Source organism: Varroa destructor, unplaced genomic scaffold (genome assembly GCF_002443255.2).
Source record: "Varroa destructor unplaced genomic scaffold, Vdes_3.0 BEIS01000006.1, whole genome shotgun sequence".
Lineage (NCBI taxonomy): Eukaryota > Metazoa > Arthropoda > Arachnida > Mesostigmata > Varroidae > Varroa > Varroa destructor.
In genome coordinates this window covers 23,863,521-23,887,077 of record NW_019211459.1, presented here as the reverse complement: position 1 = coordinate 23,887,077, position 23,557 = coordinate 23,863,521, and the positions used below count along the sequence as shown (strand labels likewise).

Below are 23,557 nucleotides of genomic sequence, written 5' to 3'. Positions count from 1 at the left end.
TGAAAAAACCCACAATTTGGCAACTTAGACTTGCGGAGTACTGTGCTCTCTATCGCAGCCCCACTTAACGTTTCTCCTTCACATCAGCCTGGCCCGTCTATTTACCACCTGCAATGAATGCCTGGCGCCGTTTTTAAATCCGCTGCTGCTGCTGCTGCTGCCGCCGCCGCCGCCGCCGCTACCGCCACTGCCGCTACTTTTGCAGTGTTGATGGTCAGCTCGCTGTCAATAGAGCCCCCGATGGCAAGCACCGTGGCTGAAGCCGGCTTCTCAAGGTACCTGTTCCCCTGTACATGTGAAACTGCTTTTGCATTCCGGTACGCACCTGTCTAGTCCGTATTTGTGTCTGTCTGTCTGTATATTTTGCGTGCTATCTCTGTGCAGTCCCGTTCCCTCACCAGAATCCTCCCGTCGTCTCTCAAGCTATAGGCTGAGTTTTGCACAGCGCAACGGACGCTGATCATATTAGGATGCGATGAGCGCGTTGATTTGATCTTCGTTGTCGTTTTCGCCGTTCGTCATAATTCTCGCTAAGCCGACAGCGATCTTGGCCGCCGTAACAGCTACGACTCCAATAAATGTAGAAGTAGCAGTAACCATTACAATGACCACAAAAACGGCTGATGGAAGCTTATGAACAGCCCCTGGCCGGCGACACTTTCAGCGCCCACGTTTTCCTATTTATTCGTCGCTCACTCATAGCTCACCGGCTTATTTGCTGGGCCGTCTGGGTGGGCTAGTCGTGTCTAGCAAGTTGGAGTTGTCTGCGCCCTCCGCCGACGCAGCCTTCCACTGGGCGCTTGTCACCAGCGCCTCCTCCGCTCTCTAACCTGTATCGACAAATAATATGACGACTGATCTGCTCGTTTGCCTTTGTTGGCCTACACCGCAGCCGCTTCTGCCGCTATTCGCTTCTCCATGTTGACTGTCGCTTAATGCTGGCTACATCTGCCGACGGCCGCGACGGCAACAGTCCTCTCCGTGACTCTCTCCTACCGGCTATGCTCGCCGCTCGCGGGCGCCCAACAACAACAACAGTGATGGCGTCGACCGAGGAAGAGCTGGGTCGGAGCGAAACTCCGGGCGCGCCGGGAACGACGTTCTCGAAGGTGGGTGATAGACTTGACGGCTAGACGCCACTTGACGTAAGCTTTCTAACGGTACCCGACTCGACTTGGGTTGATCGGTGGTTTCAAGCCCTACAATCAACGCATAGAGTTCGCTCGAGCGATTGCAGCTGGGTGCCTACCAGTCTGCCGCCTGGAGTGTGTCTGTGGGTGTGTGTGGGTCTGTGTGTGAGTGTGTGTTCGCGTGTGTGTGCGTGTATGTGTGTGTGTGTGTATGCGTGTGTGTGTATGAGTGTGTGTGTTGACCACTATGTGTGCACACAATATACTGTATTGAGCGGTGCTATCTGTCGAGATACGAAGGAAGATTATTGATGATGTTGTATTGTCGATCCACTGCATTCTGCTATTCTGGAGTGTTTTATGTTAGTGTTGCGAAGTTGTTAAACAAACAGAACCCTGATTCGTTGTCGATAATCTACCGTGCACGGCATAGCTTAGTTTTCTTAGTTCCTTACTGGTTCTATGGCCAAGGAAATGCGGCCCCTTTGCTGTTTTTGCATCAGACCAAAACAGATAAAGCCAACGTAGGGAGAGCACGCACGTTCTGCGAATGGTTTGTTTGTCCTATATCACCAGCAATGTTCTAACAATTGGCTTACCCTCTGAACCGCTAGCGTTCCTACTGCTCCATGGCTGGCTAAGATTACCAGAGACCTGTGAGTCTGTCAACTCGCGTCCGCGTCCCAAGCTAGCCGCTCTCAGCTGGGCTCTGTGACAGAATAGTGATCGCGCTTATCTAACGCCCCCAACTGTCATTGATGTGCTCCTATAATGTTGAAGTTAAAGTGGTGGAAACTTGATTCGCACATTTTTACCGGCCGGCCAGAACTTGCAGTTTGTGAATATGGGGGGCAAATATTGTGATGAGCTTCGTGGAAAGCGTTGCGTTTATAAAGAATACAAGGTAGTGAAGGACCTTGATTGAAGGAAAATAATTCTCATGCCGGCCTTGGGCGTATTAGTCGTGGACCCATTGTAGATCACGCGTTTTATAAGGCTCCAGTTAATAATGAAATAGTAATGGTGACGATATTTGTTGAAGCGCGTTTTTTTCAAAGCTACATTCGCTAAGACTAGCTTTGATTGATTTCAATTTGGTAAATCTCTGCTGGGAGGACGGCCGCCAATGCTTTCGTTTGACTGCACGGCACGTCTATTTCAAATTTTATTATTCATTACCGCCCAGAGAGTGCGTGAAATAATTGCAACTGCTGTTTTTCATTACAGCAAATTTTGCACAAACTATTATAAAATAAGACCATTTTACAGGAATCTGCCTCCCTATAAAGATCAGCAAAAAAAAAAAGGTTCTGCCTTTCGCGATAAACATACATTTTCTCTAATAATTGCAATAAAAATTTATTTGAATATATCTATAAGACGCGCCACTTTGCTCTACCATTCGTACCTTTCTGATATCCGCCATGATGCACAACAGAAAAAATGTAGGTCTCATAGAAACAGCTCGACCCTCTAAATAGTGCATGCGAAACGAAGTACTTCGCATACAACAGGAAGCCATGAATAACGAAGTTGAAATGTTGTCGTGAAGTTACATAATGCTTATCGTTTGAGTAAAATGGAACGTATTTTTAGTATGCAAACAACGCTGCACATAGTACGCTTATTAGTTGTATCGAGTGGCACGTAATGATACGAATAGATAACAGTGTAACGCACGATACAAACTGAAATTAAACCTAATAACCGAGCTTATAAGTAGGTTTATCATGTCTTCGTACGATAACTTACCGCTCACTAATTAAATGTTTACATCTCAAAATGTTGCTAGTCTGTGAAACCTAGTCAGCGGATAATTATTTAATTATTTTCCGTCCGTTTTTCTTTTCTGTTGGTGCATTGTGCCTATCGACTTGAAACCATACCTCCAGCGTGTTAAAGAGCGCAAACATTATACGGATGACCTCGGCGATGAGTTTCTCGATGGCGGTCGCACATTCACTATCGAAGATAAGCTCACTGCGCCTGAATTCGGTGCTTATTTTGTCAAGGAGATGGCATCAGGAGCGGATTTTTCGCTTGCCTACTTCCAGGAGCACGGGTTCGAGGAGCCCTTACTCTTCAAAGACAAAACCAACCTCGGAATGCGGTACGTATATATATTCGGTATTGTAACGTATGCTTATTACGGGACCATCTATTTCCATCCAAAGGAAGGAGAACACCCGTTCAAGAGATCTAGGGGAAGTTTTTTGTACTACTGATATAGTTGGCGAAATGGCTTGCATGGCTAAATCTCTATCCGAAAAAAAGCAGGAGTTGTTGGTCTAGCGCCCGTCTACAGCAAATACTACATGATAAATGTGATCAAACAGCAAAAAAGCACATATTCAAGAGAAATAGATTTAAGGCTCATGCTCTCCTTTTTCCCCTTTTTTCTATGTTTTTTTTTTTTTTTTTTACTAATTTAGACTTCCATCAGAGAAGTTCAACGTGAACGATGTCCGTATGTGCGTGGGTTCTCGTCGCCGCCTTGACGTAATGGACGTCATCACGCAAAAGAATATCGAGATGACAATGAAGGAATGGTGCAAATACATGAACACGCCGGCACCGAAACGGGATCGTCTGCTAAACGTCATATCGCTTGAGTTCTCACATACGAAGCTCGAGAACTATGTTGAATCCCCGACGGTAGTTAGACAGGTAAATTTATATATATATATATATAATAATTTTTATTTAGAAAATTATAAACTGTTTAGTTCCTTGCTTAAATATGATCTCCTTGTAAACGTAGTGGGGAGTGCACATGTGTCATTGATGCCATGTATATATAATTTTACGCCTTTGTAACGCATCCATTCCATTTTTGCGTACAGGTGGACTGGATTGATGTAGCATGGCCAAGACACTTAAAGGAATCACAAACCGAAGCCACGAATTCGCTGGACGATATGAAATATCCCAAAGTGCAGAAATATTGCCTCATGTCCGTGGCGGGTTGCTATACAGATTTTCACATCGATTTTGGTGGAACATCCGTGTGGTATCACATACTTTGGGGCAAGAAAATATTCTGGCTAATACCGCCTACGGAAACGAACCTCAAACTTTACGAGAGTTGGGTCCTCTCTGGTAAACAGGTAAATTTCCATTTAAAAAACCTGTGAAAAGAACATTGCAAAGGTAATGTACAGCTAGGATAGGACAAGCAGGAGTAACTGACTTTTAGTAACTTAAAAACGGGTTTGACAAGCTTTTTTCTTTTTTGTAAGTACGCGTAGCTCAACGTTTATAAGCGTTCTCATAATAAACACCACTAACTTATGGCATTGGCCTTATGTAAGATTAAAAAGATACTTCATTTTATTTCGCAGACTTTCAGTTTATATATTTTCGAGGTCCCGATTCTAATCATTTTCGAAAACTCAATTGCGTTTATCTTCGAGAATTTGACTCTGCCTATTTGTAAGACCTTGATCCTATCATTCAATCGAAGAAAACCTGTCGGAAACGAGTGATTTTTCAAATAACTTACATCTCCTGCTATATCTGTCTCCTTTGTTTTTTCACTGCAACTCTTCTCCTACTGTTTTCACCAGGGCGACATCTTTTTTGGCCAGTCAGTGGAAAAATGTGCCCGGATTGAGCTGAATGCTGGTGAAACCTTCTTTATACCAACCGGTTGGATACACGCCGTGTACACGCCTGTCGATACCCTCGTGTTCGGCGGGAATTTTTTGCACTCGTTCGGTATTGAGAAGCAACTGCGCATCTCTCAGATCGAAGACACAACCCGGGTTCCCCACAAATTCCGCTACCCCTTTTACACTGAAATGCTCTGGTAAGGTGTTAGCTTTAACCAGCGGGAAAAAAATTATTAGACAATTTGATGTTATCATAAATTAACAAAATCGTCTGTTAATATATGAACAAACACATTTTTGTAGTAAGCGGGTTTTCGGACACGTTCCTGTTAGTCATTACACAGCAGTCTGGTAGAGATAATCATAAATTTCGCAGTGAAACGCGATGAATTACTATAATAATATTAAGATAATAGGCTTAGGAAATTTGGATGGAACTTGCGTTTACCAAAATTGTACGCCTGGTTTGGTGGATGTAGTTTAATTTGGCTGTCCTTAAGGCCAACCACAAGAAGCCATTATTTCTAGCCTTATGTAGCTACTTTCTACTCTCAGGTACGTCCTCCAACGATACGTCATGTGCCTGACAGGACGAAATCATTTATCCTGTGATGAGGAAGGCAAACCCGTTTCAATTAATTGCCTCCTAGCGCCCAAACCACGCCCAGAGATGGAGTCGGTCCGACTCACCCGCCGCGAACTGGTCGGCCTGTCACTAATCGTTGACCATGTTCAACGATTGCCACTGGCAAAACGAGGTTGCCCTGATCTGCTGCGCGATCCGAACGCACTACTGCAGGATGCTAGCGTAGGTACCATAATTAACCTTCATTGGCCGTGTCACACTCCTAAAATCTTATTTGATGTTCACCACCTATTATCGTCATCATCAGGTTTTGTAGATGTATCTGTGCGAACAATTGCTACTAGTGAAAGGGATGGCAAGCTTACTGAAAAAGGAACTCGAACTTCAAAGGATTGATGCATTGTATTTATAGTGTATAAAAGTAAGAGATGATATGTGCCTGCATCTTGTACAAGGGCATTTATAGAGAGGAAAAACAGTTGTAATACCAATGTACTTCCTTTATTTTTTCTACTTTGCTTCTTTATTTCAACCATAGCATGTGATCGCTCTCCATTTGTCCGATGACGCCCGCTTAGCGATCACGGGTCAACCCGTCCTGACGTGGCCAGAAGGGGCTGTTAAAAGGCGTCCACTTATCCTGCAAACGAGTGGAGGCCCGAAAAGGCCACAGGCTGCCCCGCGAACTCCTAAAGGCCAGCAAAGACAGGCTGATAAGGACCAGGATAAGGCGCGTCGAAGGAGAACCAGGTGACTGACCGCTCAATCTACAGTTATAGATTTTCATAACGCTGTTTTAGCTTAAGTGTTCCTCTTTTTTTTCTTCTTACATTTGCCTAAACCAATAAGGCACGTGAAGCAACAATTACAAGACACGATAAGTAGGGTCAAAAGATGATGTAGAAATACTCGAAGGATTAGTACTTTTTAGTGACGATGTCACGTGTGTGTTAATTGCGAGCCGTTTAACTAGTACACGACTAGCAGGACGACCGACGCAAGTTACAGCAAGCGAAAGGGTCTCAAGTACTACAACAATATATAAATAGAGAGGACTTTACAGTTTACAAGACACAAAATAGGTTTGTAGGTTTTCATACCAGAAACACGTTCGAACTGGTAAAAGCCAGTGCAGGAGAGTGGAAGTTAGTCCAGCATTGAACCTTAACAATAATCAATAACCTGTTTCTAATGTAGCTTTTAACTAATATTAGTGTTCCGGAAACGCCCAACCGGGAACACTCGATCAGCGTATCGTTGGAATACGTTCTTGTACATACACATCATGTGTCATGACTATAAATGGGCGAGTTAAGTCTTCCTGCTCGGGGAAACATTTCTCGTACGTTACCATAGCTGTGCCAACATAAATAAAGCAATGTAATATATATATAATATATTCTGAATAAAGCTCAATAGGAAAAAATGAATAGTTCTGGTTAGTCATTTGCCTCAGATGTGTACCAATTAATATGTAATGTACCAAAAAAAACGTTATAAAAAAAATTATTATTCCCACTGTAGATGCACGAGTGAGAAGCGGAACGTATTTTGGCTATAAGATCAAACTAAGGCATCTGTATCGGAAAACACAATAGTAGTCGTCTACGCTAGGCATCTTATTAGACAACTAAAACGCGTTTGGATTTAAACGAACGCTATAAGATATGGCTGTGTTACTTTCAATGTGTATATTTCATATCTGTGTTGCAAATCTTTAATATATGACAGCTGGTATTAGTAGGCATCGGACTGATATATATTCAGCGAAATGCAGTTACCTCACGTTTCAAAAATGTATATTTTTTTCAGTATAAAAACTAATTTTAGGGAAAATACACCTGGCCCGTGTACGCCCGTAAATACACATCAAACAATCGCAGTAGGTCCGGTTGATTTATTAAACATTATTTCGTAGTCCAAAACATGTACATTAGAATGATGCGTGGCACAATAGTAATCGGTCCTGTGATTTGTATTTGTCAGTTATTGGGCGAACGATACTTATCATTATACTATTTAGCCACACGTCCGTTATGGCTATTTACACACCCTATGTTTTTTTGTTGTTGTTCATTGTTGTTATTATTCTATGTGTATACTGTGTCAGATGCCGCAAGTGCGACGCGTGCCTTCGCACCGATTGTGGGGACTGCCACTTCTGCAAGGATATGCGAAAATTTGGCGGGCCCGGTCGCATGAAGCAGTCGTGTCTGGCTCGCCAATGTATGGCGGTAAGCGATTACGAGTTCTTAGATAATCAGAAGATAAGGTATATGTTATTATTCATTCTATTCGTCAATACTCATTAGATTAGCTAGTAAGTTATGTTGGTATCGGCTAAATGTGCCATTTTTTTTTGCTTTAATCTTATTCTGTTAACATAATGGCAGCCGGTGCTGCCACATACGGCGCAGTGCACTCTTTGCAAAACGGAGCGGCCAAACCAGTTAGCTCCCCCCGGGGTTCCTCCACCAGATGACGGCGAAGTTCCGCCCGGCCAGCTGATGGAATGCGTCCAGTGTTGGGAGATCGTACATCCAGACTGTCTTATTAATGCACACCCGGAGTTCACTCTTAGTGACGGACTGCTCAACGAGGATCTACCGAATAGTTGGGACTGCCCGAAATGCTGCCGCGAAGGAAAACCCGAACAAGCTAAGGTTAACCAACGATGCGTTTAGATGACAACGGAATCTACTTTTTTTTTGTGCCCTTATTGTGGCCCTCCCGTTAGAGTCAATTCCAAAATTGCACCCGTGAAAATTAAGGTCTCAAACTCTAGATAATGTCGATTTGGAATTTTACTGAAACTGATCCTGTAATTTCTCCTTCGGAAATGATTCATGTCGGCAATAGTTATTGTAATGAATATGGTATGTAGAAATAATATTTATGGTGTTCGAAATTCACAAAAGCTGTACGCTTTCTGTTTGCAACAACATACCATTTAGTCAGTAAGTCGCAACCTTCTTATCTCTTTATTTACAAAAAACTCACAGACACGCCACACGAAAGGGGGTGGCGGAAAAGGAAACCCCCGCGTGACACCATTTGTTCGCTACGACGAATCGCCGCCAGAGAAGAAGCTGAAACTTGAAGATGGCCCCGCTACCCAACCGGCTAGCGGTCAGCGACAGAGTGTGCTTGAAAACCTCAGCAACAAAATTCATCCGATCACGCCCAAATGTGTCGTTCGACCCGTTTCTTATCTGGTATGATTTTCAACGTTGCTAGATATTCCTGACTCAACGTGGACACAGGTTACGCAAGATCGTTCACCTAGATTCGGACTTCCTTTAAGGCCTTCTTTTTTTTTGCCTTGTTGCCAAGGCTTTATCTAACTAAGAGCAGACGATATTTCAACGATTTTTTTTACATGTGCTACCAATGTCATTTCTGACAATCACGGTTATATACTCAATGTGACTTTTGTTCAACTTGATCACAGCTTCGATTTAAAGCCCGAAGTAGACGCTAGTTATCTTCGAAGTATTTTGCGATTGATCTTTAATAGCGACCCTCTACTAAGCCATTTGGTAGGGGTGGACTCGTAAAATGGCGGATACATTTTGTAGAAATAGAACTCGATCTACATTCACAGCCTATTTTTGTACAACTTGTTCTGTATGCGTACCCGTTTTTGTGTCCATTAAAAAAAACAAAATTCAGCGATAATTGTATTTTAAGGTACCTTCTTGAAACACAAGATTAAGTAATTTTATTATCTATTGCCACTATTTTTAGGAGACTCCTCTATCTACTGCAAGCGCTCCAGGTACCGTTACCCGCGAAGGTCTCGTGTACAATCCTCAGGTAATCCTACCAATTATGCAATTGCTCAGCGTCCGTGATCTTCACGTTTGTGCTCAGGTCTGTAAGCGGTGGAACGAGTTATCTCTCCATCCGTCGCTATGGAAACATATGGACCTCGCCAAGAACCGTCTTACAAGCAAGTACGTAAACGCAGTTGTTATACTAAAATGGAAATAATAACCAAGCAACGGCATCTTAGCTAGTAATATATTATCAAAGCTCGCCATCAGCATCAATAGCTTGAATAAAAGTTAACGTCATGCCTGATATAGGACGATTCGGAGCAAAACTTGTAGCAAGACCTGCCCTAGTAACTCCATTATCTGGTAATCAGTTTTTATGACGCATAATATACTGGTATATTGAAGCGCTAGTTTCTGTTTAAGTTAGGTGCCTTTAATCTGTTTGCTGATTGCCGTTCTTCAATTAAATACATCTTCCTAGTTCGACATCCTGTTCGAACGTCCGAAGTAATGCATTGCTTCTGACAGGTGGCCCCTTACAGTACAAGAACAACCGTATGGCTACTTCCTATTTGAAACCCAGATTCAGTGGGTCCTTAGTAGGCTTAAATTTAATAGACAGACACGATCTTACTGCATAATAACAAGAATTAATTAGGAGATTACGTTTTCTTAGTATGGAGTCATTCGGAACCGCAACTGACTGTATTGATTTTAAGAAAGGCTTGACGCTTTAACCATGTTTCACACCTTTTCGTTGAAAAATCCGTGTCTTGTTGTACTTTTCAATCAATGACCTGTCATTGCAGATCCCTTGTAGCTATTGTACGCCGCCAGCCAGCGCTGCTAAACGTCTCGTGGACTTCTCTAAGCCGCGACCAAATGGATTGGCTTTTACCACGCATACCTGCCACAAAGGGGCTTTACGTGCGTGGTCTGGCTATAGCTTCTCTAAAGGTTTGTAGGTTTCATCAAAAATGAGTATTATTTTGTTCTTCCCAAAAAGGCAGCTGTACTGGCTGGTTGTTATTTCTATCAACAAAATTCTTAGGCGGTTATAAATGCATTTGCAAAAAATGCCGGTGATCGTTTTTTAATTATACCAAGTATAAATAGTTAATATATAGATATTTAATATAGATAATAAACATCACTGTTTGAGGAAACGCTATTAAACAATGTAACATCAGTTATAACGTGTTGCCCAGGCATTAAATGCTGAGCAGGGTCCTCAATTGAGGTTTCTCGATCTGTCCTGGGTGGATGGATTGGATGACGAACGCTTGAAGGAATTGCTCCTCCCTGAGCCGCCTGGTGGAGACAAACATGCATCTGCGTTGGCCGACTCCAACAATAAAGTAAGAGAAGCCCGCATTATCGACCATATATATATATATATATATATGGACATATATGTATATACACAAAAAGTACACAGAATGGGGCAAAGTGGGCTTACAGTGCAGAAAGGCTTAAGTACAATACATAATTCAAAAAACAAAGAAAAAAAGCTTTTATTTTCAAAGGGCTTACTATTGAAGCAACATCTGTTTTAATTATAGACCTAATTTTTGTCATTTCTATACTTACCCTACTCACCGTAGACATATTCAAAATGGGCAAAGTTTATATGTAAATATATACATAATTTTTTACAAATCTGACTTAACGCTTTGAATTTTAGAGAGGAATTGACAAGCGAGACCGGTGTTGGCCTCGACTACGGGCTCTGTCCGAGCTCAAACTTTGTGGTAACCCCATCACAGACTCGGGCGTTCGCAGTGTGTGTCAATATCTTGTCAATCTTCAACAACTGGATTTATCTAATTGTAATCGTGTCACCGACTTGTCGCTGATGATGCTTGCATCGAAGCTGCACAGCAAGCTCATGCGGCTCGTCGTGTCGCACTGTCCCCAAGTGACCGACGCTGGACTAGAAGCTCTTAAGATGTGTACGAAGCTCGAATGTATTGACGCCCGAGGATGCTCCAAGGTGCATGAGGCTTGTTTTTACGACTTTCTCTGTTTCTCGGTTTTATAACTCTGATAGCACTACCCTTGAAATAGTAAATTTCACGTAACATTGACAGTTACGTCACTACCTCCAGTTACCCAACATGTATATGCAGCTAATAGCATAAACAATATCGTTCAACTAATTTAGTGCATTACTTAGATCTTAAATTGCCGTTTATTCATTGCTATTAAACAACTGTTGTGCTAACCAATGTTGTTGCAGGTCACTGAGGATGGTATCAAACGTCTCCTGGTCTGCATGCCAAGTCTCAATTCAATTCGTGAAGGAAAGCTCGTCACCGCTAAATAGACTACAGCATGTATAGGTGTTCATCCTTTTCAGTGTCTTTATTCACGGCTCATATCGTTGTCGATACGCACTTAACCTAAGCTTTCTATAATTTTACTATTTCGTGTTCAGTCTTCGTGCATCTGTTATTGTTATTATTCATTCAAGTATCGCTATGCACCAGCAAATTAGGCCGTCAACGTTAATGCAGAATCGTTTAAATTCCTAATTCATTTTTTGCCTGTACACGAATAAGCTTCATTTCCCGTTTTTTCTCATGTTAGCATTGCCATCTTGACAGGACTTCGAGATATATATATATATATATATAGAAAATAGAGAGAGAGAGAGAGAGAGAGAGAGAGAGAAAGTGAGCGAAATCGCATGAGAACAATATGCACAACAATGTACATTATCAGTGTGATGACAACACCCGAGAACATCCATTGCCGAGAAAGTTGTCAACGTTGGACCTTCAAGGTAACCCCCTGAATGTAATGGTCCCCTTCGTGACCTTTTTCACGAGACAAAAAAGAGACGGACATGTCGTTTCAGAATAGACGCAATAAGTTTCGGTCTGCGAGAATAACAACGTCCACCTCATATCTAGCTCATTAGTACTGCGATCATTATCCTGATAGATGGATCCGTAAGACCTCTACTGGGTGACCTCAATGCACAATGCTCGTGAAACTAAGATATAATCGCACCAATAATATCAAGTGACAATACGCCGTACCAGCCCTGCCATTAACGAAACTGCGGCATGATATAGAAACATCGAGATACACAGATATGCATAACTGAGAAAACGATCTCGTTTGCGACCAAACCTTATGACTTCTTTGTGATCTCAAGGATCTGTACAGCAACGATACATCAATTCCTTCCCAATGAATAGGCTATAGCAAGCAACCAATGACTATGGAGGAATTATAATGAACCTTTGAAACGATCATATTTGATGCTGGCAGCTATTCGAATCAAGGCACTTTACTTCTTTGCTTCGAAACAGAAACAAAGTCAAACACTCAGCATTGATACAATCGATTGGTGAGTGTCCAGTCGGTGGCGCATGTGCCGACTGTGAACTACAGATGCACATAATTTGTTCGACAGCATTTGTACGTCGTGTTATGTACAATACAAAATACATACAATAGATAGCAATAGGTTATAAGGTCAGTTCATTAATACGAAGTTATATTTATGCAAGTGTCTTGCATCAGGTTGCTGCCAACATTAGCGAATAGAGCGAGATACACCTGGATGATAGCCCACGAACAGAGAAACAAACGCATACTGCGTGCGTGATCATAACGTGGTTACCGATGAACGGCCAGCCGGTCAACAACGATAAACACGCCAGTCACACATATATATGTTATTATCTATGTGGTGTCAGAAGACATTACAGTGTAACAGCGCCATTTCTAACGGATCAACCGACAGAATAAGCGATTGTGCATCCTCTTTTTACTGATGAGTAGTTTTTACCTGACAGTGCTGTGAGTAAATGCTGATTCTGATCAGAGCCGATATCGTATGCCCCAAGAGCTAGCGGCTGCTGTGAACTTTAGGTTGCTGTCATATTTAGAGAGTCATAATTAAGTATGAATTAGGTTTGTAAAAGACTCCGCCTTAAGAACACAAGTACATATGAATGGATGTGCACTATGCCCGAACCAAAAAGCCAACATCGTAACCCTAGAGACAGCCAGTGTTCGCCTAAATGAACTTCTGACGAGTTCAAAACGAACTGCCTACTCGGATCACGCGCCGAAGACACGACAACACCTTGAACCCTAACGATGCCCATAAGATTTACATATAATATGTATACGCTAGAAGAGCGAGTATCGATTTGATCAAGAAGAAGTTTGTGTCAGCCAATCAATCAATTTGTTTATAGATTTGGTCTTCTTACTGTAAAGAACATATTATAGTTCGTCTGTCATATTTCATTTCTTTTCGTTAATATTGTGATTACACATGGTGGTATACAGCAAAATGCAGCAATAGCAGGAGTTCAATCAGTAAAGAAAATAGCCTTGCTTTATTGACACAAACCGTGTACATATTCACGCCGGCGGATTCGAACCAGCGGTTTTCTTGAGCCTGGCATCCAATCTAAGCCGACTGAGTCACCGCTCTTGAAGGAAGACAGGGTAGACCCATTACCGTTGCTTCGGTTCTCTACCCGATGGTTGGATAAATCCACTGTCGAATAAACAACCATTATTTTTGGGAATGAATCTCAACAATGGGGCATTCTGTGGATTTTAACTACGCAACAAAAAAATTTCGCAATGTCTGTAAAGGATTTAACTTTGAACCTACAATATGTAGGTAAAAAAAACGGTTAACGGATATTCAATACCGTATTTTTAAGTCACTCCCTTTCTTCCATTTTTTTACTTACATATTTTGCCATGGTGGCATATCGTTGTTCTGTTCCTTTTGCTGTCACATAAATCGGAGTGAGTTGTTAAGTTCATTAAAGTTCCTCATAATAAAGAAGGGCGAAAACATATAGCCATATGGGTTAACGTAGCATTTTAGTTTTTTAATATTCTTTAATGAATCGACGTACCACGTTTCTGCCAAAGCATTCGTCAGTTGCACCCGAGGCTTGACAGATAGTCAGCGCTGAAATCAATATGGTGCTGAAATCGAACTTTTTCGTCCAGATTATACAGCCCTTTTGATATCATAGAAAGGCTAAAAGAGGTCACTGCTCACAAAAAGCTGTGTTTATCGCTGTAGTATTATTATATCGCCGATTGTTAACAACGAACATATTGAAACTATTTAGCAATAGGAAAGCTTTCTTTTTCTGGCTCGTGCCACGGCCAGAAATATCCTATGTTCTATATCATAAAGAATACCCTATCGTTCTGTTGCAATATTTTCTGTTGTATCTTTTTTAAATCATTATTACCACGACAACGTACATTCAACTAAATATATCAATCAACTACTCTTTATATTATATTATTATCGTATCAATCGACTGAATCAGAGTCGACGTGAATGCGACTGTGGCGCTGCATATATATTATACACAGACATCTATATATAAAAGTATATCCTGAAAAAATCTGATTCTAATTGATCTAATTATGTGTGTAGACGCTGTACAAATGATGAAACAAGAAGCATATTCAAAAATAAAACGATATACATATATCTATAAATATAGTATTGTATAAAGGCTTAGCAGGCCTTTTTTTATCGCTCTTGCCTGTCAGTGTTAACCGACGTCGCTCTAGCGTTTTTTTGGAGCAGCTATAATAATACTTCTGGTATAACTGCAATTGAGCTGTGCAGATATATTGGGTTCACGAGATATTTGCGTGAAAAATACGTAGTATTTCAATAAAATCCGACCAGTCAAAAACGTATAGATAAAATTTAAAAATAATTAACCAATTATCCGGAAGGCTATATTTTCACGAGCACTAAAAAGAAAGTACTGTTCGATGAATTCAAACTGACTATATTTAAAATCAAAGCGTCTCGAAATAGATAAACGTCCAAATCAGATGGACCCGTAAACTCTTGTTGTTTTTCCTCTCCGACAGTGAGTATAAATGATGTTAAAGCAATAAAAATACCATTGGACAACATAAATATATTGAGGTCGAAATTAGTGGATTATTTTATTAATAATGGTGTTAATGGATTTGAAAGTTACATTAGGTGTATTGGTCACTCGTGTATTCACTACACACTTTAGCAGAAAATCAGTGGCACTCCTCTGCGTAATCTTCAACTTTCATATCATTAAGACCAAGCTCTTCGTTTTGTTCAGATGTCCTTTCATAGTGAATTATGCGAAGTTGAGGATCTTCGTTAGGCGCAAGCAAATTTTGGATGTACGAATTACCACAGGGATCATCCAAGACGACTGTGCAACTACAGAATAGGGAAATAAAGAGACAAAGAAAAACTAGGCTTTCTTATAACATAATTTATATCAAATCTAATCGACTAATAATTTACTATCAAAGAAATAAGACAGCATGAGAAGGAAATTAGTCGATACAAGTCTGGTTAGAAAAAAAAAAGGCTCGTAATGCGGTAGCTCAGCAGGCGAATGAAACGTGACAAACTAGAATCCAGTTATTTCGGATTTTCAGAATATTCAAAACTTACGTCTCACGCAACTCTTTAATAGCATCCATGCGGGTGACAAATTTTTCGAGGCGTTTTTTTGTCTCCCCAGTAGCAGAATCGCCTTGAATAAACGGATTGTCGCGGCCCAGCTGAGCAATTATGTCTTCTAAGAGACCTTCGACTGTGGTAAATTTTCCAGCTATTAGGCCTGGACCAATCTGTAGAACATACGATTCCGACCTTAGTGCTTTCATATTATCTTGGTCATTAAAACAGGTTTAATATTGCTTTTGTTTTTGCTTTCCTAGATCTCAAATTCAGTTTTTAGATAGCTTGCTAACAAATTAAGTTATCCGAACTGAGAGAAAAATTCGCAATACTTTTACTATGTACGGCTTTTCGTATTCTCAAACACTTCAATATGGCGTGCGTGGCCACACCTCAAGTTCGAGTTCAGGTATTTCTAGAGTACACGTCTCACTCTTAAGAACGTCGCGGGTAAGATCAATGCGTTCCTTAAGCGTTAATTCTATACGTTTTCCCTGTAAAAAGCAAAATCGACATCAAATCAACTAGGTATTCCGTTGGGGCAAATACGAATCGATAATTAGGATATTTTACAACTACTTGGGTTATTGGGTTCATTATTGACGTTTTTAGTTGTTGCTTATGCGCCTGAAATGAAAAATAAATGGAGTAAAATAGATGTTACCAATTCTACTAATGCACTTCCGAATGTATTTTTAACACTTCTAATGTAATACAATAAAACGTAAGTAATGATTGAATATACAAGATTGATTACTGTTAGTAGCTTGTTGGCCTTTACCACAAAACTAATTCTTCAATCTAAGTAGGCTGATAGGGCATGTCGAAGAATTTACCTTTAAGAGTAATTTACCCACCCAGCAAGAAGTAAAACATCTAACCTATAGGTAGATATGCACATGTTTCACCTGGTCCAACCTGAAAGACTAAGTAAAACGGCCGCATACAAGATACACACACCAAATGGATTCATTCAACGTTATCACTCACATGAATCGTGATGTTACGCCAGACTGACATAAACTTACTTTTGGCTCAATTCCACCACCGGATTTAACCTCATTGGTCTTATGACCGCAAACCTCGCATACTAGCGCCATAATCACCACCTAAAAAACAGAATCTACTGGGTCACATACACGATTTGTTCGCACGATTTTTTTTTCCGATAAAACACTAGGCAGGAGCCGACTCATAGGCAACCTTTATATATCGATGAAAAAGTTTTCGTACACTCCATTATGAATTGAATTCTAGCGCAAAAAGTTGAGGGTCCTAAATATTTGAATGGTTGAAATCTCGTTCAACAGTAGATAGGTTAACCTGCGAAGCTGCAAATTAGACGAAGAATTTGTTCTTCAAATAAAACGTTATTAAAAAGCTGCAATGTCGTAGCTAGAACTTCTGCTATTTTCATTGTATAACCTTCAATAGAGAATATTACAAATCCATCAATAACTTCTATTCTCCAATCTATAAACTGTACAGTATTTATGTGCCGATAGCCGGTTGAAGCAGCATGACCCTGTCCGAATTAAGCAGAGAGTCAGCCGACTGAGTCATCGTTTGAACTTACCACGAGGCTAATACTACAGCGCACGTAAAGGAATCACACAAAATGGAATACAACGTTTGATACTGTAATCATAAATATGTGCATAGGAGACGGCTGTCAGTAGTATCTTTGGCCACAAGAACCCACCATACTAATTGTATAAAGAGCATCTTCAGAGCCTATGCCAATGAGTATAATACATCACGGGCAACGCTTTGACAAAAGCCGGTCCTAGCCCAGCCAATCTTATAGACAAGAAAATGAATAAAAATGTATAATTGCTTACTGTACTTTTAATAATTACGACGCATTGATACAATTAACCGATATCATATACAAGAGGAGAGGACGGACCTCTTTAAAGTGCGGTATGTCGGTGAGCTTCATTTTGGTTTCAGCTGGCGCCTGACATTCTGGGCATCGCGTAGCAAAGCTATGTACTTCCTCGCGCGGGTCCGCAGCTTCATCTTCAATATTTCCCCCGGAGTACGAGCCTCCATCAACGGGTAAACCCAGCATCAGGTTCTGCTCAACACTACGTCGAAAGTGTGATACCACCTAATAATGTTGACAATACGATAAAAAAAGGAAGACCAGCAATAAAAGCAGATTATTTATCTTCCTTAAATAAGTTAAAGGGTAATTTTAGCATTCTTCTTCGTTCACTGTTAATCCATTGTAAACTGGTTACAGAAGCTTCTATTGTAAGCAAAGTACTATTAGTCTTTGCACTAACCAGCTGAAGGTCCTTTTCCGGGTGATACGGGTTCTCAATGAACGAATTACCAGAACAGTCTTCAATAATTAAATGGAATGGCTTTTCTACTCTCTTGAGGTCCTCCATTTTTTGTGTAAAACTGGTAAGTTTTTCGATTGTCTCGGCATCCACGGCAGGCGATGTCAGTATTTGACGGATACCTAAAACCCGGGTCGGTTGTATTAGTATTACTACTATACTCGTAATGCTATTTATGGCAAAGGTGTAGAGAAATTCTTAAACAGTTCTTCACTATAAAAGTGCTAGCACAAATTTCACACTCTCTACCTTGAATGGCGCGATCAATGAGTCCTTCGATGTTTGTCACTAATCCCGGTTGAGTTTTCTCTTGAACTTCAAATTCGACTTCGGGAATACACAGTGAAGCGTACTCAGTCTTTACGACCTGCCGATCCAAATCACGTTTGTATCTAAAATCATCATATTAATACATATTATTACAAATACGACTGCATTGCTAAAATATTTCATTCATTTCACACGATTTAACCAATATACAGTATGTATTAGAAGTCACAAATATGTAGCATGCATAACATATGGTTTTGTGCATGTATGAGAGCGTACTTTGGTATTAGAATTAAACATGAAGTGAAAGTTAACTATAGCTCATAGCTAATATATATAAACGCGTAAGACGCTAATTTCATATACATTCATGTAGGCTTCAAAGAGTATCGTCGAGCCACAGAAATACTAATCCATTAGCTTTACCTTTTTTCTTACCTGACAGTGAGATCAAGTTTGTGCCCGCGTTCCTGGAACTCGGAAGCACTTTGCAATTCATTGTTTGACCATCCACAATGCTTACAGTGAAATGACATGAGAACGACCTTCGCTTCCGCTCGAAAGGACATCAGTAGCCGGAATTTACCGGAAAAAAAGATAAAGAAAGATAAAAAAAAGCTGTGTTATTATCTTATATAGAAAAAAAAAACTGCATGGTTCTCTTTGCCTCGATTCCATAGATGTAAATTGTAGAAACATAGGAAATAACGAGTACCGACCTCTTTGTAGAAGGGAATCCGTGTTAGCAGAAGTCGTGTTTCCCCTTGACCATGACAACTGAGGCATAGTGAACCAATGGTTGTCACCTCTTCATCAACTTCGTCTGCCTTCAAATCCTTGAATACTTTATTGCCAACAGTAGACATAATGTGTTCTCTTAACAATTCTAAAAGATTTTGAAAAATGGTTAATTTTATTATAATAGCTCAGAATAGCTAGAAATATTTTACGTATGGTTCAGAAGTTTAACTAAATTAAACATAAGCTAAGGCTAATGATAATTTCCTTGACTATTCAGGTTGTGTAAATATCCGTATGCGAGGTTTAGAGCATGTTCCGTATACACCAATTCCAGTGAACACACCCAATAAGCTGGAGGTCTTTTTTCTTGTTAATAAAACGTTGGTTCAGAAAGTATTTACTTATCTGCAATTCCCATACCTATGAGGCTATTATGAATTGTTGTCACGGATATTTCGTGAAACATTGCGTTATAGCTTTCGACAAGTTTTACTACAAGAAATTTTATAATGAGAGCAGAAATGTCCACAGATTTTTAGGATAACTAGATATGACCAATATTTCAATATGTCAGGCAGAAGTTTTTCTCAAAATGTGGCAGAACTTTCTAGAGTACTTGCCTTACAACTCTTCGAGATTTCCCGGTAAGAAATGGAAAGTATTATTAAGTCAGCGTTAATCGTTCTTTGATTTTCTTAGATTAATTATAAGGAAATGGTTCCATAAAATGCACCTTAAAAATAAAAAAGTAGAACACGCGCCGCGCAGTATAGGGCTTGGCTGTGTTGCGAAATATTTTAACCACATCATAATCTGACATCTTAAGCCGCGAGTTTTTGCGCTGTCTACTCAAATGTATACTGCCATATTGAAATTACTCTTCCAATCACTTTCTTACAGAATTTATGAATAAGCAATTCATAAGCTAAGTTTGATTTAACAACCTAAATTGAGCCTGAGCCTCATGCCCATATTTCCGACTTCACTCACTTATTTTAACTAACCTGTACAGCAAAACAGAAACGAACTTTGAAGTCGCATCCTAAATTCTATAGCGCAATCTTATATTTTCAAAAGCGTTTTTTTCAAAATTTACTTACAGAACTGCGATTAAATTAGCGCCAATGTCAATTATGTTCGAAAATGACGGTTCTTTTCGCTACCACATAGCCTGACGTAATTGGACCCGAATACACGTATGGCCCGACACTGTCGATTGTCGGGCCTTGCTTAAGTTGGCTTATTGTGTGAAACATAGCGGGTACTGACCATATAACAGGTGTTGCGCTTCTATATATTCACTCCATCAGTCGGAATGTTCTTGCATTGAAGTCGAAATGAAAGGTTTCTAATTTTTCTTGCTTGACTTCTTTTCGTAAATATGCTTAACTATTATTCAGAATTCATAAACGTATTGTGACATAACGCGCCTGAATTGCTTCTTCATAATGGAATAGAAACAATATTCGGTTTTAAAATCTTGTGCTTATCGTAGTCTCTGGCAGAAGGCACGTGTACCGTCCTTCCTATGACACAAACACTTCACTTTCTATTTCACAAGGCAGCCCTTGGAGCAGTGCGACACACGTCCGTCACTTAACGAGACCCACAGCAAAACATTGAAGGCTTGGACTTTATTCGTGTTTCTGAAAAAAAGAAGATTCGAGCGCAATAGAAGTACGGAATATAACCTGAATTTTGGGTGGCATGCAGGGTGAGACTCGAATGCTGAGCTTGCCCTTCGGGTAGACTTGGCGTCCCGGTCGTCATCTCTTGGTCGAAAAGCCACTCTAAACAATCGCCTGGCCTACTATCGGTCTGACAGCTGACGTGGACCAAATGACGGCCACTGGATGGCGAAAAGCCTCGCTGAATACGAGTCTATCGCATAGTCCGGTGGCCTAGAATAGGTACATTTCAGTGCTTGTTCGAAAAACGGTGTAACTCGTGTGATACCGAATGATCGCCGTCAGTAATAGGAACTGGTGGCACAACAGCCTGCTTCGAAGCAGAAAAGATCAATAGCTTCAGAAGGATCTTCGTGAATTCAACTTTTAGCTGCGATAGCCGTGCGCTCATCCAAACGGGGATAGATCAGCATGGGTGCTGAAGTGTCAACAGTGGCCGAGTTGGCAGGCAATGAGAAGCTGTCACGGCTGGTCGCTCCTGAACCTATCTGTTTTAATAATCCGTTTTGGAATGGTTTCATGTCATATACTGTGGTCATACCCCGAACAAAGCATGACGACGAGATTCTATCAGCTAGCATTCGGGCACACCTGGATAAGTTCTTGCAGAATAATCTTAAGTCATGCAACCTGGCAGCACTGCTTCATGTGTTTCTTAGTCGAGTGCGCGAAATTGTCTCGCTGCCATCTAATGAGCAGAGCGCAGAGTTTCTCTGGCAAACGGAACGTCTTCTTTTTGTCATTCGTTGCATATGCAAATATCTTATAGAGACGCTAACAGAAGACGCACTACTGAAGCAGCTCAACTCGAACGAAAAGCCCAAGGAAGAGCCGGAAAAACTTCTTGACTACGTCCTTTTTGCCCTTCTCGAAATCCTTGTTAAAGTGCCGTTAGACCGCAGTTCATACAGTTTACATGTGGAAGCATTATCCACATTGCTCGTCTTCGTTTCGCAGCAAATGTTTTCTTCGAGAGCGTCGCATACGTCCGTCATCTTCACGACCCTGATGAGCGGGCAATGCAAACTTTTATCGGCAAGTCTCACCAAGTATCTAGTGGAGACTTACATGGCCCAAACGAAGAATCCGTCGAATTTCTATGATCAAAACGGATCTCAAGGCGGAAGTTTGATCGTGGATCTAGCTGTGGGTCTGTTTGGAGCACTCGGAGTCACTGTCGCCGAGCCGACCCCCAGCGACCAGCGGCCGGAGGCTGTCCTATCCCAGCTGTCGCTTACGGCATTGCTAATTCTTACAAACCACTGCACAGATATTGGACCTAACGGAGTAGCAAATCCTTTCCGTAAACATTTATTCGCCTTTGGCCTCGAAGAAGTTCAGGTTGAGGGGGCGGGGGTATGCAGTTTTATTTGTAATGGACATCGCCTCCTACAAGTGATCTGCGGCGACCTCAACGAAGCGCCAGCAATGCTTCTTCTCTACATGCTTTTACACAACAATGTAACATTTAAGACGTTTGTGTTGTCACGAGCAAATATCGACTATCTAGTTCTGCCGATATTGCAGGTATTGTATCAGGCAGAAAATCGAAGCTCGTATCACGTATATATGGCACTTATTGTCCTGTTGATATTGTCGGAAGACGATTTATTCTCGCAGACCCTTCAAGATGTTACCCTTCCACATGTATCGTGGTATACGGAACGCAATGTCTCAGATATAACCCTAGGCAGTTTGTTCATTCTGGTGGTTATTCGTACAATGCACTACAATATGACACGAGCGAGAGATAGGTACTTGCATACGAACTGTTTAGCAGCCCTAGCCAATACGTCGGCCCATTTTTGTCGGATGCACCCTTACGCCGCGCAAAGGATCGTGTCTCTTTGTCAGATACTAGGAAAACGCTACCACCGGTTACAAGAGCAAATTTCCCTGCTTGAAGAAGGAACGGAGGCGCACAAAGAACTGTTTTCGGATCTCGGCGTTTGCGAGGAGATGCTACGTCTGATGCTTGAGATAATTAATTCGTGTCTCTCTCATCAGCTGAAGAATAATCCCAATCTTGTCTACTGTCTCCTGTACAAAAGTGAGGTATTCGGCCATTTTGGTATGGATAACGCGTTCATGGACGTAGTTAAAAATATTGATATCGTGATACAGTTTTTCACCAGCAAACTCGATCAAGCGACGCAGAGCCAACAGCGGTCAGAAGCTCAGGTAACGCAACTAATTCAAGAAGCATCTATGCTCTGGAGTAGTGATCGATTACGCAAATTTCCTGAGCTTAAATTTCGTTATGTGGAAGAGAATCAGCCTGAGGAGTTCTTTGTGCCGTATATCTGGTCGTTGACTTTTGCTTCGGCGCCTATACATTGGAAAACCAAAAACCTTATTCTTTTCAATCCGAGTGGCAATCAAGCTGCCGGCGTCCTTGTCTAGTCTTGATTAAGAAGTGTCAGAGAAAAATTAGTTGATTATAAATACACATCGTCCATGTCTGCTAATATTAAACCATTTTTCAGTCACGACCTTAAGCGTAGTGACTATCTTCATGTAGTACGTTGCTGGCCACGTCCTAAGCAGAGCAGATATCGAAGTAATTAGTGTTCGTGAACTTCATAAACGCACTTGTACCACATGCGTATGCCAGTAGGGCAGCAGAAAATGAGAGCAAAAACAAACCGAGTGCCGTAGGTAAACGCGTGGTTAAAGAAAACTATGAAAATGATCAAGCAGAGCTGGAAGACCAGGTGGTAAAAGTCTGCGACAGGAACATGCAAACATGGGGTGATAATATATATATATATATATCTAAACGAAACAGGGATTCCGCGTGAGTAAGAGTTACAAAGCAAGTGTGGGAGAGTGAAGTGCACATTAAGTGAAAATGATGGTAAAATATAGGAAAAAGCAATGGAAAACTGCTGACGGTAGCGTAGCAAAGAACAACACAGAACGAGTATAT

General features: G+C 41.0%; 3 protein-coding genes across 9 annotated transcripts in view; 2 read left to right on the top strand and 1 right to left on the bottom strand.

The window, feature by feature from the left end:
- Positions 1 to 955: 955 nt before the first annotated feature.
- On the top strand, positions 956 to 14,322 carry Kdm2 (Lysine demethylase 2). 4 transcript variants are annotated; one of them, XM_022809830.2, is made up of 15 exons: positions 956 to 1,109; positions 3,023 to 3,240; positions 3,563 to 3,797; positions 3,974 to 4,237; positions 4,697 to 4,938; positions 5,297 to 5,549; positions 5,866 to 6,077; positions 7,438 to 7,561; positions 7,721 to 7,990; positions 8,330 to 8,542; positions 9,075 to 9,283; positions 9,916 to 10,063; positions 10,315 to 10,464; positions 10,791 to 11,099; positions 11,346 to 14,322. In XM_022809830.2, exons 1-15 carry the CDS (start codon positions 1,002 to 1,004, stop codon positions 11,430 to 11,432), a joined length of 3,042 nt encoding a protein of 1,013 aa, XP_022665565.2. In that variant the 5' UTR covers positions 956 to 1,001; the 3' UTR covers positions 11,433 to 14,322. The 4 variants fall into 4 exon arrangements, with proteins under 4 accessions (XP_022665565.2, XP_022665563.1, XP_022665564.1 ...); XM_022809828.2 differs by lacking the exon at positions 956 to 1,109 and adding an exon at positions 1,260 to 1,492; XM_022809829.2 differs by lacking the exon at positions 956 to 1,109 and adding an exon at positions 1,507 to 1,683.
- A 726-nt stretch (positions 14,323 to 15,048) lies between these two features.
- Zpr1 (zinc finger protein Zpr1) overlaps positions 15,049 to 23,557 on the bottom strand; it is a 10,553-nt gene continuing 2,044 nt past the window's right edge. Inside the window, exons 1-10 of one of the 4 annotated variants that reach the window (XM_022809836.2) lie at positions 20,210 to 20,449; positions 18,919 to 19,085; positions 18,638 to 18,744; positions 18,179 to 18,321; positions 17,870 to 18,051; positions 17,488 to 17,691; positions 16,607 to 16,687; positions 15,971 to 16,072; positions 15,570 to 15,748; positions 15,049 to 15,329 (exon numbers count right to left, since the gene is read on the bottom strand). In XM_022809836.2, the coding sequence (XP_022665571.1) occupies positions 15,158 to 15,329; positions 15,570 to 15,748; positions 15,971 to 16,072; positions 16,607 to 16,687; positions 17,488 to 17,691; positions 17,870 to 18,051; positions 18,179 to 18,321; positions 18,638 to 18,744; positions 18,919 to 19,065 (1,317 nt within the window). In that variant the 5' untranslated portion in view covers positions 19,066 to 19,085; positions 20,210 to 20,449 and the 3' untranslated portion in view covers positions 15,049 to 15,157. The other 3 variants (XM_022809834.2, XM_022809835.2, XM_022809837.2) reach the window with 3 other exon arrangements.
- LOC111252270 (dymeclin) lies at positions 20,545 to 23,551 on the top strand. Its single transcript, XM_022809831.2, has one exon. It carries the CDS (start codon positions 21,040 to 21,042, stop codon positions 23,029 to 23,031), a length of 1,992 nt encoding a protein of 663 aa, XP_022665566.1. The 5' UTR covers positions 20,545 to 21,039; the 3' UTR covers positions 23,032 to 23,551.